The 15722-nt window shown below is 34.3% G+C and overlaps 2 protein-coding genes and 1 long non-coding RNA gene across 3 annotated transcripts; 2 read left to right on the top strand and 1 right to left on the bottom strand.

Moving 5' to 3' along the window:
- Positions 1-999: 999 nt before the first annotated feature.
- Positions 1000-9556, top strand: LOC139889928 (uncharacterized). The gene is made up of 16 exons (XM_071872840.1): positions 1000-1051; positions 4807-5048; positions 5133-5208; positions 5710-5838; positions 5935-6082; positions 6553-6671; positions 6750-6852; positions 6936-7075; positions 7166-7264; positions 7357-7468; positions 7556-7699; positions 7792-7829; positions 8348-8440; positions 8644-8727; positions 9146-9292; positions 9393-9556. The coding sequence occupies exons 2-16, from the start codon at positions 4879-4881 to the stop codon at positions 9528-9530; spliced, it is 1740 nt and encodes a 579-aa protein (XP_071728941.1). The 5' UTR covers positions 1000-1051; positions 4807-4878; the 3' UTR covers positions 9531-9556.
- On the top strand, positions 4036-4710 carry LOC139893955 (uncharacterized). The gene is made up of 4 exons (XR_011774759.1): positions 4036-4128; positions 4239-4308; positions 4516-4568; positions 4653-4710. It is a non-coding gene; the product is annotated as an uncharacterized lncRNA (long non-coding RNA).
- A 2366-nt stretch (positions 9557-11922) lies between the features above and the next one.
- Positions 11923-12477, bottom strand: LOC139893379 (probable calcium-binding protein CML23). Its single transcript, XM_071876535.1, has one exon. The coding sequence runs from the start codon at positions 12416-12418 to the stop codon at positions 11987-11989; it is 432 nt and encodes a 143-aa protein (XP_071732636.1). The 5' UTR covers positions 12419-12477; the 3' UTR covers positions 11923-11986.
- Between the last annotated feature and the right edge of the window lie 3245 nt (positions 12478-15722).

Below are 15722 nucleotides of genomic sequence, written 5' to 3'. Positions count from 1 at the left end.
TTGCCGTGTAGTTTTTTCTATAATTTATATAATTTAAATTCATTATAATAATAATAATAATAATAATTTCCCTTTTAAAGCTTGGAGTGTGTGAATGTATTGTCTGCAACAATCAGAACATCAGTGACTGACCAGCAAACGGCTAATTGTATCCCAACATTTTCATCTTCAATTTAAAACCAATTGTTGACTGAAAAACAATGGATGGCAACACTCATAATCCTACTTCACAGGTAATTTCATTTTCTTTAAACCCTAATTTCGTGTCCTTCACCCATAGATAAATATGATTGATTTTGTTAGCGTTTATGATTGAAATATTCAATTACCTTCTATCACTTGCAAGTTCCTGCATAAATGTGGTCTTGCTTATGATTTTTAATTTGGACTATAATATAATACGGAGTACAATAGATATACATCTGTTCATTTTTGTAGCAGACATCAAGTTTTATCAATGCTAATCAAGAGGCATTTGCTGATTGGAAAGAGTATACAGCTGACGATGGAAGAAGGTAATATATGTTTATATTCGTACTAAATTAGAACATGATCATCTGTTGTATAAGAACTTAATATTCATATCAATTGTATTGATATATTAAGACTTTGTGTTCCAGATTCTATTACAACAAGAGAACAAAACAATCTTCATGGGAGAAGCCTTCGGAGTTGATGACACCTTTGGAGGTAACTCATGTTGTTAACAGTATTGCCATAATGTAAAGCTTGTCTTTGTTTCGTCTGAAGTTGGATTACATTGCCTTGTGTTGCATATGGGTTTTGTAAAGTTATACGTCTTGACAGTTGCTCATCGTGATTTATGGTTAATGTGCCTGTTCGTTTGTTATTGGGCAGAGAGCCGATGCCACAACTGTTTGGAAAGAGCTTGCTACTACAGAGGGTAAAAAGTGCGCTTCTTGCTTTTAAAATTGATTATATTTCCAATTGTTATATTCATGTTTACTGATGTATTGTTCAATACGTATGCAGATACTATTACAACAAGGATACACAGCAATCTCAATGGACTTTACCTGAGGAATTAAAGGTTTTATTCTTGACGTATCACCCCTCTCGCTCTTTTTAATTATTCCCAGAACATAAAGGATATGGCTCTGAACTTTTGTTTATCTATGCTCAGTTGGCTCGTGATCACGCTGCGAAAGAAGCATCTAGAAGGACTAAATCTCCTACTGCCACTTTAATCCCATCTACACTTGTTCAACCTTCAACTTCTATCAAAGCAGCTGCTAATGATGTATCTTTAAGCCCTGTAGCAGTTGCACCTATCATCCCTGTTGAAAATGCTTCCCCTAAAGTTGAAGGGTTTGAGTCATCATCCATTGCACTCCCTCTTACTCGTGCAGTTGGTGGTTCTCCAATGATTTCTGCCAACGTGCATTTATCTCTAGTGTAATTCTTCATTTATTTACTGATTGAATGATAGGTTATTCATCAATTTGTCTAATGTGAAAAATGTTAATTTCAGGGGTGAAACTGAAAATCGATCTTTACTGGGTGCTACAAAAGATTTAGTCGAAGTCTCAGTGATATAGGACACTGAGGTATGCTTAGTTAAATCTCATATTTTATGTTTTATTTTATAGTTTAAGTAAATAAATGATATAGTAACATAATTCAATTTAAATCTTCCCTACATTAACTTGACCATCTACCTGCTTGAAAAGAGTGTATATGCCGACGCTCATGCATCGTCCTCTACTAGTCCTCTTCCCGAAGATGTGCCAATGGATGAGGAAGCTCCTGTAGGTGAAAACAATGATGATTTTGATGAAGTCGAATTTGAAGATACTACTACGGAAGATTATCCAATGTACCAAAGTGCTAACAATGAAGATCTTCCAAGTTTTGCTGAGTATTTCAAATTTGATGAAGAATTGTTGAACAGAAGATGTGAAGAGAAAGAAAAGTCTGAAGTCTTGCCGGATGGTTTCCTGCCGGTCAAGATAAATAAAGAAAAAGTGGAAGTTTTTTGAAGAAGAGCGGAGAATATTGCTGCGAATTAGGCAATATTGTGAGAAACAAAGGTGGAAAAGTTTTTGAAGTTTATCAACAAAAATAACTCCACTACAACTATAGGAAAAATCTTGGCCTGGCCATATATTAAGGAACTTGATGTGTATGCGATAAAGAAAGAATTTGGTGTTTTTTTAACAACAATTTAGGATCACCCAGTGACTAAACCACCCACGTGATCATCTCCCGCAGTTGCATAACCCGCCCCCAACTACTGCCCCGGAGGAAAAACCCCGACCAATCCGAGGTTGACTATGTTTAATACCCATATCAATTCAAGTCATTTCCTTATTTTGAATTCATGCAAGTCGCCAGGTTGAAGATGTTGTATTGTGAGTTTGAAAGCTTACCGTGGTTTCTACTAAAAAAAATCAGAATTGTGTTTAGATCCAAGAGTTTTGACCACATTTTTCGAAGTTTAGTTATAGAACTAATTTCAGAACGGAAAAATCGAAGTAGATTGTTAAGTTTAATGCTGCGGAGACCATGAAGAAAGTACCATTGAAGATGCCACAAAACTTTAGTTATGATGACTGCTCAGAAGAAGCACTCATAGTCACAGGATAAAGCTGGGAAGGACGATCAGGAGGTTATCAGGGTTTTTTTTGAAAGGCAAGTTGTCGGCATCACTCAGAGGGAAATTATCCACCTTCGCATTATTTGCCATGCACGCACGAGCTTTCGAGAGGAAACCCGAATCGCATTGTAGGAACCTGATCCTTAAACCATTAAGAGGGGCAGGCGGATCGGGTTTGAATCCTGAATGGATCCGGGAGAAAACCCCCCTGAGGGTCAATCTGGAGCTCCATATTTCAGGCAGATTAATTAAGAGGGTGAGCTGAGTGAGGCGACCTCAACCCTAGCCCTAAACACAAGGAATGGGGATACCACTCGGCTAAAAGCGCGGTGGTAGGAGGTTATCAGGGTTTTAGATCTAGTCTGGCTAAGAAATTGTTGGCTAAGAAATTGTTGTGAGGTTGATATCTTTACTCTATACTACAATCGGATGCAATATCGGGAAATCAATCGTGTTTAGGCAGAGCAGTTTGCTCGAGTCGCCAAAGTATGCTATTTGAATAACATGGTTACAACCATTGAGCCTGAGTGGTCACCGAGTTGCCCAATGAAGCACACCACCCGGGTTCAATTCCTGGCTATGCCAAATTGTTCAAAAAGGGAGTGTGACTAGAGGGTGCGCATAATGCGCAATTCACCCGGTACCAGGTCTCGCGCTCGGGGGGCTTGATTACCCGAGGTTTTACCTTCTATGGGGGAGCCAATGTGCTCGTTCATAGGGAGGGTTTCCTCGCTTACCCCAAAAAAAAAAAAATAACATGGTTACCAATCCGTTTGAAGAATGGTGAGGTAATGACCGAAGATCTTTATTAGAACTAGGTCTTAGAGGGAATTTGTTAGTGCATAATCGGAAATCTCTACTTCTATATGTTATGTTTAATTCAGTCATTTGTTATCGAATGGTATTGTAACCGAACATTGACTATTGGATATCGATTGTTTACATTTCGTTAAAGTTTAAATCCAAAGTTAAACCGACTCATTGTCGACCGACAGACGGACTCTGTCGATCGACAGAAGTCTTTGTCAGTAGACAGAGCTAGGTCGGTGGAATTCTTGTTTAAGTTGACTAATAGTCGACCGACTAAGTCAGTCAAGACAGAGTTTATCGGTCCGACTGTCACTGCATATACTATAAATATGGGATACGGGTTAATTGTTATGTTATACACTTTGCACACTCCGTAGCCGTAAAATCTCTCCGGTTTTCGGTCCTCAACATACGGAACACGAATAGCAACTCACTCTGGGTGCTGATCTAATCTCTTGTAGGTTTGATTCTTCTATCCCGAAAGCTTAAGTTTATTCGATTATAGCTTGTTCTAGTGTTTTTCGCCTCTAGATCGAGTATACGTTTGGTCTAAGATTCGTATTTACATCTACGCTCTTTCATTTGAACTTCCGAAGATACATATACATCTGTTCATTCTTATAGCAGACATCAAGTTTTATCAATGCTAATCAAGAGGCATCTGCTGATTTGAAAGAGTATATAGCTACTGATGGAAGAAGGTAATATATGTTTATAGTCGTACTACATCAGAACATGATCATCTATTTTATAAGAACTTAATATTCATATCAATTGTATTGTATTGATATATTAAGACTTCGTTTTCCAGATTCTATTACAACAAGAAAACAAAACAATCTTCATGGGAGAAGCCGTTGGAGTTGATGACACCTTTGGAGGTAACTCACGTTGTTTACAGTATTACCATAATGTAAAGCATGTCTTTGTTTCATCTGAAGTTGGATTACATTGCCTTGTGTTGCATATGTATTGATCAGTTTCAGTTCTATATGCTTATTATGCTGCATATGGGTTTGTAAAGTTATACTTGTTGACAATTGCATCATGATTTATGGTTAATGTGCCTGTTCATTTGTTATTGGCAGAGAGCTGATGCCACAACTGTTTGGAAAGAGCTCGCTACTGCAGAGGGTAAAAAGTGCGTTTCTCGCTTTAAAATTGATTATTATATTTCCAATTGTTATATTCATGTTTACTAATGTAGTGTTCAATACGGATGCAGATACTATTACAACAAGGATACAAAGCAATCTCAATGGGCTTTACCTGAGGAATTAGAGGTTTTATTCTTGACTTATTACCTCTCTTGCTATTTTTAATTACTACCAGAACATAATAAAGAATATGGTTCTGAACTTTTGTTTATCTATGCTCAGTTGGCTCGTGATCAAGCCGAGAAAGAAGCATCTACAAGGACTACATCTACACTTGTTCAACCTCCAACTTGTATGAACGCAGCAGCTGCTAATGATGTATCTTTAAACCCTGTAGCAGTTACTACACCTATCATCATCATTCCTGTTGAAAATGCTTCCTCTGACGTTGAAGGGTCTGACTCATCATCCATTGCACTCCCTCTTACTCCAATGATTTCTGCCAACGTGCCTTTATCTCCAGTGTACTGTAATCTTCATTTATTCCTGATTGAATTTAATGATAGGTTATTCATCAGTTTGTCTAATGTGATAAATGTCAATTTCAGGGTTGAAACTGAAAATCGATCTTCACAGGGTGCTACAAAAGATTTAGTCCAAGTCTCAGTGGTGCAGGACACTAAGGTATGCTTAGTTAAATATCATATTTTATGTTTACATTTATAGTTTAAGTAAATAAATGATATAGTAACACAGTTCAATGTTAAATCTCCCCTTCTTTAACTTGACAATACTTTAGATGACAATAAATCGGTATATGCTGGATGAGCTGAGTCTGAAATTCAACTTCCAGTCAGTTCTCCTTACATAAAAAAAGAACAAAGTATTGTGTTATTATAAATTTATAATTTATAAACAGATGAATGAATTTCTCTGTTAAGATGATTAAGCTCGTTTTATAACCAAACTCAATACGTGTACCAATAGGTTTACAATATAGCGTACCATAATCACGAAGCAATTCCAAACAATACTTCCTTTGATTCATACAAATACTAATACAAATACTAGTGTTGTTATTAAGCACTTTGATGATTTGATCCATACAAATACCAGTGTTATTATTGTATGATTTACTGTATCTATATTTATATCTGTATATACTTTTTCTGCCTTCTAGTTCAGTATCCTTTGTTACTTGCATCTTCCCGGCCAACCGCCAACCACCGTACAATACCACCGAACATGTCGACGCCGCACGGACTCAAACTCGCCGTACATCTGATCACTACTTATTTTGGTAAATTAGTCTCTGTAAGTTCTTATCAAACCTAATTATAATCCTAACCACTATATTTCTTTTCAAGTTTAATCACAGTATTATTTTTTCACAAGAAATTAAACTTGCAGAAAGTATGTGAATGTCTATTATGTAAAGGAACATTATCGTTAGTTCAAGTGATACGATATACGGAGCTCAGTAAACAGAACGTTACAAATGCTCTATTTTTGTTAATTCAACATAATTGTGTTCAAGCATTCACTATTCAACAACCAGGTACTCTTTCTATTCAGTTTATATCTTCAATTCAATCATTAGGGTTTCTATTGTTAATGATATCACATTACACGATAAATTAATTTTCTTAATTGTGTATTCTAGGCTGTATCTCCATTGAGATTGTTACAATAGAATGCTTTTAGTTGCTCGAAAGTAGAAAATTATGTAGTGAATTTTGTATAGTTTTTATAGAACCCACCTAAGATGATGAAGTCTGTAGATTGGCTATTTACATTGTTCCCTTTGTTTTGAAAGTGAAAGTTTCTTTAATGATGTAACTGGCAACTGGCTAGACATTTAATGATGTAACTCAACATGTAACCAAGGTTGAACAGTTGAAGTATCCTTAAAGATTATAACTTTTGTGAAATAAAACCTAGAAATTTGAGAAATTTACAACTTCGACAATTAAAAATAAAATCTTGTATGTATGCAGCAATAAATTGATGATACATATGTGTGTGCAGGCGGATTTGGGGAAGAACCAAAGATGATGATTCAATATATGGCCTTGCATGAAAATATTATTCACCATATGCGGTTCCCTAAGTTTTTAGCTATAGTGTCAGATGAATACGGACAACAAGTAAGTTTTGGTCACTGTCTTTTGTGTTGTTGTTTTACGGCTCTCTGTTTGACTGTGTCGCTTGTTTCTTCTTGGTAGTGCATGGAGATTTTTGAAGGATTACTTCAACATGGTAGGTTATCATTGAATAAGAATAGTGATAGATATAAGGATAAGCATAAGGTCGATGTGACAGGTGGAGGTTAGTCTTGATATCATCTTATTTTCCCTCGATTTTCAAACTAGAGCCGTTGTATATGCTAAAAGGTTTTTGCTATCTTGCAGAGAACAATAATTCTGTTGATAATGTGATACATGAAAACTTCAATAAACTTGTTCAGGCACGTTTTATTGAAAGATGCCCTGCTCATGAACCATTTGTTCCACCGTCTGAGGAAGATGATGCTCCAAAGAAACGAACTAAGGTGACAACTGTTAATTAGCCTATCATTTTATCAACTCTGAGTCTCTAATTCTTGACAACAACCTGTATTTACTCGTATTGTATTTCACTGCGTAAGCAACCTGAACCAGAAGTTTGTGCTACAAATGAAAAAAAAGAAATTCTTTGGCGTGTGAATTTTGAGGAATTCGTTCGACGTCTTCGTCATAAGGTTTTTTTCTTGCATAATTTCCGGGATTGGCCAATCTATTGGCATAAATCTTTATAAATATATATATGTGTTCTGATGTTTGTTGTGTACAGTCATGTGTTTCCCATGTGACAACACGGTTGGATAGTGTAGTTGGCATCGTTCTAAGTGCTATATTTGAGGCAACTAGAAGAGATGAAACTAAAGTCAAGATGGAAAAAACGGGTTAGATTAATCTTTTGCTAATTCAAATGGTCAAACTCTGACTTTTTCACATTTTCTGGCTCAGCGATTCTATGTTTCGATCTTCAGTTCCGCTTCCTTTAGAAACTATATATGAGGAAGCAATGAAGAATGAAGAAGGGCAAAGTTTGACTTTAGAGCGTGTTCGAGCTTCACTTGTTCAGTTGGGTTGCGAAATCCCGACAATCGGGATAGATGAAACCTATAGTATAGGTAAGCCCGTTTTATCTTTTCGTCAAACAACAATGTCTGTTCCAAGTTCCAACTTTTATTGATTTTTAAATTTTTGCTGATATTTTGCACAGATTTGAAGAAAATTATTAATCAGGCTCAAGCCCAAGAGGTTCATTCTCTATTTTTTTTTTTTTGAACGGCGATTTTTTTGGCATCAGTAGATCATTTCTTTCAACGACCCTCATCATTTGCACGTAACACACACGTTCGGGCGGAAACCCGAACCCGATCGACGGTACCCGGGAACACATCCATTCGGGCAATGGTTCATTCTCTATTATATTCTTATTTTTAGAGTTGATAAAATTGATGGCTCAAAGAATGGGTCATAATCATAAAATTTTTATGGGTGGAAACGGGTCGAATTTGGTTTAAAACATTTATCAAAAAATTGCAAAACCAATAGATTAGAGTGAGGTAGGATGTGGAATGTGGGGTGTTAAATGCACTAAAAATAAACTATTTCAACCTATTTTATTTATTTTCTATTATAACAGTTTGAAGTTGATACGCAACACAAATCAGCTCAATCGTAAATTAATTAATTATTTCACATTGCCCCTCTAATCATTATGGAAGAATATTTACAAATATGTTTTTGAAGTCCTAACATCTTTTGATATACAGGTTGAATCTATTGTGCTGAAAAAGTATGGAAGAGAGGCTTATAGAATATTCAGGTTACTATCAGAACGTGAAAGTCTTTTTGATACTGATAAGGTACTCAAATCTTTCAACGGCGTTGATCTTTTTTTTTTATCTTTTTCCGAAAATGATCCTTCTGTTAATAGTTACTGAAGTTAGACAACGTGTAATATTATGCCTTAAGACTTTTATTATATTTTTTTGGCCAAAGAAAATTAACTTGTGAAATAGACTAACACTTGTGTATTCACTCGTCTTGTGTTTTTAACTTTTGTTAGATATCGAACACTACATTCGTTGAAAAGAAAGATGCTTTGAAGATTCTATTTCAGCTATGGAAAGATGACTTTTTGCATATGGAGGTAAATTAGGTTTAATGTATATACGATATCTTAAAATTGGTAAATTGGGTGTGTTAGGCAGATTTAGTATTTGGTGACACTAGTTGTGTCATACGTAATTACTAATTAGTGTGTCGAATATGAGTGACAATAATATACAGTAAATTTTATACTCCGTAATAATAAGCAAGTCCTTCGAATAAAAGGATTTAGGACATCTATGCATTTAAAATACATTTTGGGACTCACCCCATTTGACAGCTTTAGTTTTAAACTGATATTCTATTATTATTAGATTAGATTTGTTTGACTCACTTGGGATAAAACATAACCCAGATGGACCCTTGTGTAAGTTAATGGGTCAAAACTGTAACTACTACTATTGCATATGTGTTACAACATGTTATTTTTAACTGATACTCATGATGTTATCTTACAGACAATTGGAAGTGATGTTCAGAAGGTGGATATGTTACTGTGGAAATTGAATAAACGTGCTCTTTGGGAACACGTTCTAGATGACATGTATCATGCGGCCCTTAACTTAAAACTTCGTCTTGTTTATGAGCTTGAACAAGCAAAAGACGTATGAAGTCACACTCGTATAAATTATTTCATATGTATCTGTCATTGTCATCTATGATATATATGCCTTAAATAAATATCCAAGAACATTTTTTCTGCAGATTCTTCGGGTGCATAAAGGAGTGACGGTAGGCGACGAGGTGTTGAAAAGACGTAAACAGGTCGGAGACAAATGGGAAGTTCTAGAATCTTCTCTTATGATTATTGATGATGCCATCATGCTATTTAATGCCTTCTAAGTAAGAAATATACACTAGCAGCCTGCTTTAGCATGTGTGCTTCATTTTGATTGATCCTGTGATATTAAAACATGTGTGGGAGATATGATGCACTTATATTAAATAAATAGTAATTAGTATAGATTATTTCAGTAATAATCTAACGTTTTAAATAAAATAGGAATACAACTTCAAGCTACTTTTCTCGTTAATAATAAAGTGTGACCCAGAATGAACCATGGACAATTTAATGGGTTGAAATCACCACATCCAGATGAAAGTATCATAATAATAACATACCGAATGTGATAGCAGGATATAAGCATCAATACGTTGACTGCAGTTCCAAGTCTTCCATTATGTCGTTCACGTATCAACACAATAGTGTTATATTTAGACGATTTTAGTATCTGCTCATTTTCGCAAATCTTTCAAATTTTCTTCAAACAGGTCTCGCTGCCCAACACCGCCTGCATAAGCTTGACCATCAGGTCTATCCACAACTTTCTGCACCTAATCAAGTTTGCAGTCAATGCACCCATCTCACCCTAGTTAAACAGATAAGCCGACAAATCAAAAACATCATTGAAAGAGTACAACATCTAGCTGGCTAACCAGAAATGCATTACATATGTATTGTTGTGTAAGAAAAATGCACAAGATAACACTTGGCTTGATCAATGATATACAGGTGCACAAATTCGCATATAAGTTGACGTATCTCTTAAACTATAAGCAATGTTGTAAATGAAGTCCGTTGCGACGCCCGTTGTAGCGTTTTGGTGACTAGCCCGTTTCGACCCCGTCCCGTCTTCTAATAAGTCGGTAAACTCTCAAAAGTCGGGTCAAATGCGGGAAAGGCCAGGTCAACGTTGGTCAAAAGTAAAAAAATTCGGTTAAAGTTGGTCAAATCGATCAAAAATGCGTAATTAGTGTTACTTTTTTGTATTATATTAACGATAATAGCGATTATAGGTAAAAAGTTGTCAACGAAGATTTGTTGGGTATAAAATATGTGCATAGATAAAATTTTAATGAGCATCGCGACTTCGTTTTCCTATTTTTGGTAATCTATTTCATTCTGCTAGATAAAAAAAAAAATTCTTTTTTCAAAAGTTAATCAAAAAGAGGGGTCTCGTTAACTTTCTTCATTAAACGTCAACGTGGCATTCCACGTCATCTATTTATTCCACGTCATCTGTTAAGTACTAACCAAAACATAAGAAAATTTCTAATAACAACCTTGAGGGGTTGTCTTTAAGAACGACCCTAGGTAAACCTATCACTTGCTCATTCTTATGATTAAGTATTAGTAAACACTTAGGCCCCAGCAAAATATAAAATAATAAAACAGTCCACGGGTGCGCCCGAGCGGGACTCGCGTCCGTCGAATCCAACAACCGACGTCGAGATAATAAAAAGACGACCGCACGGACCACATCAAATACTTCTTTTGAATTTCGAAACAACTTTATTTTTGTGATACTCTGTATTATTACCGCACACTTGCATTGTATTCCTTGCTCTTTGATTTGTTTTCTTATATATTAGTATATACATTTACATATATTCCTGATTCATAATTACTTCAACCGATGAATTTTCATAATTTTTTTTTTCTCATTATGGAGTACTGATAAATACTTTTTTTTCATCAAGTATTGTTTAGTCATACATTGATAGTTTAATTTTGTACATCTTGTAATTTTGTTTTTATTAAACTTATTATACATGGATATAAATTACAAAAACAATAAAAAAGAAATATAATAAATTTAAATTATACAAAAAATAAAATTATATATTAACGAGTCGAGCTTAAGCCGAGTTTGAGCATGTAATATATTAGACGAGCCGAGCTCGAGCTTAATATATATATTAAGCTCGAACCGAGCCGAACTCGAAGCTTTATGAAAATTAAATGTCGATCTCGAACTTTGCCAATGTTCGGCTTGGTTTAGCTCGTTTAAAGCCCAAAATATACCTTACATAATTCTGTGAATATCAAACGACAACTATAATTATTGTTTTAAGCGTGTTAATGACAACACATGTGAAAGATAAAACTTAAATCAATGGATTCCGCATGATCATTGTCACAGACGCACAGTCATAATCAAACACGAAAATAACTACTGTAATTCCTAACTTCCTTTTTCATGCAGCTACCACAATTTATAACAAATCTAGTGTAATAGTAAAATAGTGAATAAAGTCGGACTTAAATTTGTCTCTTCTAATGGTTATGTTTAAAACTCCACTAACAATTAACAGTAAAACGAATAATAACGGTATAACGAAACTGTTCAATAACTAAGCATGCATTGATGATTACGGAACAATTTACACTACGAATTACGAATTAAAAAAACAGCAGTACGTACGTGATCGTTACTAAACAAAATCTAAACTTAAACTTGATAAAAATTAAAACTACCGTTACGATTCTATTAACTGAAACAAGTAACAGTTACTAATTATTTGTTCATCATCTTCTTAAATTCTTCAAAATTAACGCAACCGTCTCCATCAACATCAACCGATGCAATCATCTTCTGGCAATCCTTGAACGAACACTTTTCACCTAAACTTTTCATAACAGAATGCAATTCACTTGCACATATTTTACCGTTTTTGTTCTGATCGTACATATCAAACGCTTCACGTAACTCATCATTATTCTCACCGCCGCTGCGTTGAATAAACTGAATAAATTCATTCAGATCAATGAAACCGTCGCCGTCTGTATCGATCTCCTTCATTACGACTTTCAATTCTGACTCCGCCGTTACGGTACCTAGTGCGCCGAGAATAGATCCGAGTTCAGTGATTGATATCTTACCATCGCCGTTAACGTCAAACTTTCTGAATACTTTCTCAACGTCAGCGATTGATGTGTTAGCCGCCATTAATTGTGGATAAAGTATATCGGAGGATTTTGTTAAAAGTTAGGGTTTCGTGATCGGTATTTATGTGCAGGTTTGTGTATATATATATATATATATATAAGTATAGGTATGTTGTATATGTATATGGAAACAACGGAAAACGCGTTTAGGTATCACGCCGTAAAGTGACGGTTATGCGAATGAAAATGACATCTTGTACGCGTACATTAATTAATGAATTTAATTTAATTCAGTGTACAAATAATTTCGTGAAAACTATACGGAGTACTTATACAAAATCATAAAATTAAAATATCTGTATTGAAATATATATACGACTATAAATTTAACTTGCATATGTTAAATAATTGATTTGGTGTATCTATGATTTCTATTAAAATGCTATAATGATAATGTCATAAATAAGACTAATTCAACCATAAAAATAATTCAAAAAAGTAATAAAAAATCTAAGCAACCTTTGTTGATGTCATCATAAAATTTTAATTGTATTTACTAAAAAAAACAATAATCAATAACCCGGAGTAATTGAAAGGAATTGCTTTGGCATTACACAAATCGCACGCCTCTTTTCAAATTAGGGTTTTCCTATCAAGAATTCATGTACCCAAGCCTCTCATCATCTTTCAAACAATCTTATTCCACTTTCATTTGCATCTGAAGATTTTGCGTAGGTAACAAATCATCTTCTTCAAATTAGGTTTTATGATTATTGCTTAATCGATTCATATTTGATTTAATCGTATGTTTAGGATTAATCGTTCAAGGGTTTAGGACTAATCAAATTATGATTAATCGTTCAAGGGTTTATGATTAATCGATTTATATTTGTTTTTATCGAATTACTTGATATGATTAATCCTTCAAGGGTTTATAAAATCGTTCAATGGTTTATGATTAATCAATTCATGTTTGTTTTAATCGTATGTTTCTGATAAATCAATTCATGGAGTGAAACAATAATCGTATGAAATACACTTGATAATCACATGGTAATTTTGTTTTTCCTACTTGAAGAATGCTCAAAAATGTTTAGCTAGTTGCAAATTAAAGTCAATTAATAAAGATGTAGTCGGAACTTTATTGTCTGATGTATATGTACCATCCAATTCAGCTTTTTATATGCCCGATGCTGCCACAGAACTAGCTTGAGGTGAGGATAATTAGTATCATCTTCATTATTTTGACCATTTATTTTTTGGCTAAAGATGTGTTTCGAATAACCATTTCTTTAGTGACTATTGTTTTGATTTTGTGTTTATTAAGGATCAAGAAATCGGAATTACACTGATGAGGTTTGGACTTTTAGACTAACATAAGTTTTTAGTGGTTAATCTCTTTTCTCTTTTATCTATTATAACAACACCAATATTACATCAGTCACTTTCAAAAAATTTAAAAATTACCATTACAAATATGAAATGGGTCAATTCTGCATCTCTATAGCTGATATGGGTCAGTAGTTGTTGGGTGTTAGGTAAAAATGGCACTTCAGTGAAGATAAAAACTTATATGGGTCAAAATGTATACAGGTGTTGAGTGTTTATTATAAATTACCATTACAAAGATACAATGGGCCAATTCTGCATCTCTATAGCTGATATGGGTCATACGATCATTCATGTTACTTATAATAAGTTTATTTTTTTCAACTTCTATTGAATCAGGTGATGAGAAACAATGCAGCTGAGAAAAAGAGATGGCTTCAGCGAGATCATATATTTGTGTTCCAAGGCATAAGTGTTTTGTTGGATGCTCTTTAAAATTGTATTGGGGTAAGTCATTCAGTGATGTGATGATTATAAGATTCATATATGTGTCCAGCTGTTGCGTTTTTGTCGCTTTTGTAGAACCTGGGAATTATTGTGTTATTGAATGCTTACTTACCTTCTGATTAGAACTAAACCCTCCCAAGTAAATATTCCTGACATTTTCATTAATAAATGACATTGTTACTTGGTTTGTAAGAATGAACGATTTTGAACAACTTTGAAAATTTGGATACAAAAAGCGCACGGTAGTTGACACCTCGGCAATTATTCTCTATGATTACTGCTATAAATAATAGTACAGTTGTCAGAAGTATTTCACAAGATAAATAATTTTGTTGTATCGAAAATTATTAACGGTGTCAAAATCGACGGGTCATTTGAGTTTGGTTGGCCAAGTCGTTGAGGATTAGAACATGTCGGGCGTTGATGTCAACAATTTCGCAGTGTCATTGAGGATCGAATTTGAGGCTGCTGCTTGTGAAGATGCTGAAAAATCTAAACATTAATATTAGGTATTTCTCTAAATTTTATTATTATCATTATTTAAATATGAATTCTCTTTACGGGATTAATTATGTTATATATGTATACGAATGCATGTCTCAATAAAATATTGTAATGTAGACTTTTATGACAAAGAAAATAGTAATTATAATGAAAATTAGAAGAATGTCGTGGGAGAATAAATGTAGTTCATTTATTCTGACCAAGTTAAGTATATCAATATGTTTGTAAAAACAACGACAAGTTTCTTAGTCGGAATCTGTGGTTCCACGGGTCATTAAACTAAATGACTTTAGCATTTACGTTCACTTAATACATAAAACATATCATTAAACTGTTTCGTTTAAACAAACTCGTGATTTCACGGGTCATTTTACTAGTTTTTATAAATTTTCTAATAACAATTTTGAATGCTGCTATTAAAAAATTCAATTCAATATTTATTTGTAGATTAAAAATAATTATTCACTCTATGAAAATAACTATTATTCATCCACTAAATATATCACTACTTCACTGCTTTTTTTTTGAAAAACCAACAAATTATTTTATTAATAAGAAAGGGAACTACTACATGGAAACAAAAATAACAGGTTATTAAGAGCCTGTGGCAACTTGAAGAAGCTATACAAGTAAGCTTATTCTAGATAATATAACAGCACGAGACAAGAAGAAAAAAAAAGAACACGAAGAGTATCGGAGTATATGCAGGAAAAAAGCTTAACATCTTCAATTGTTAAATGGAGAGGACAACTTGTACAAGACAAGCCGGGCAGGATAGGTGACACAGTGTTGGGATCCAACGACAAAGTGTTCTATCCTAACCCACTTAGCCCCGGAAACTAAGAAGCAATCGAAGAGTTAAGATTAAAAAACCTACATGTCAACCGATACCTGTTTTTGATGGTGGGTTTGCATCGAAAGAAATGGGGTTGGTGATCCATTGTAGCCATTCCAAGTTGCCTTTTTTCCAACGATGTTTAATCCATTCGAAGGTTTTTGCTTGAATGTCACAACCCTAAATAGGG

The sequence above is a fragment of the Rutidosis leptorrhynchoides genome, chromosome 2 (genome assembly GCF_046630445.1).
Source record: "Rutidosis leptorrhynchoides isolate AG116_Rl617_1_P2 chromosome 2, CSIRO_AGI_Rlap_v1, whole genome shotgun sequence".
In the NCBI taxonomy this organism is placed as follows: Eukaryota; Viridiplantae; Streptophyta; class Magnoliopsida; order Asterales; family Asteraceae; genus Rutidosis; species Rutidosis leptorrhynchoides.
This window is presented reverse-complemented; position numbering and strand designations above follow the sequence as displayed.

What these genes read in the sequence shown, in the direction of transcription:
- LOC139889928 (XM_071872840.1), top strand. Translation starts at nt 4,879, where the DNA reads ATGAACGCAGCAGCTGCTAATGATGTATCTTTAAACCCTGTAGCAGTT. An exon ending in TTCGACGTCTTCGTCATAAG is followed by an intron (nt 7,265 to 7,356) that starts GTTTTTTTCTTG and finishes TGTTGTGTACAG; the next exon opens with TCATGTGTTTCCCATGTGAC. An exon ending in ATCAGGCTCAAGCCCAAGAG is followed by an intron (nt 7,830 to 8,347) that starts GTTCATTCTCTA and finishes TTTGATATACAG; the next exon opens with GTTGAATCTATTGTGCTGAA.
- LOC139893379 (XM_071876535.1), bottom strand. Translation starts at nt 12,418, where the DNA reads ATGGCGGCTAACACATCAATCGCTGACGTTGAGAAAGTATTCAGAAAG.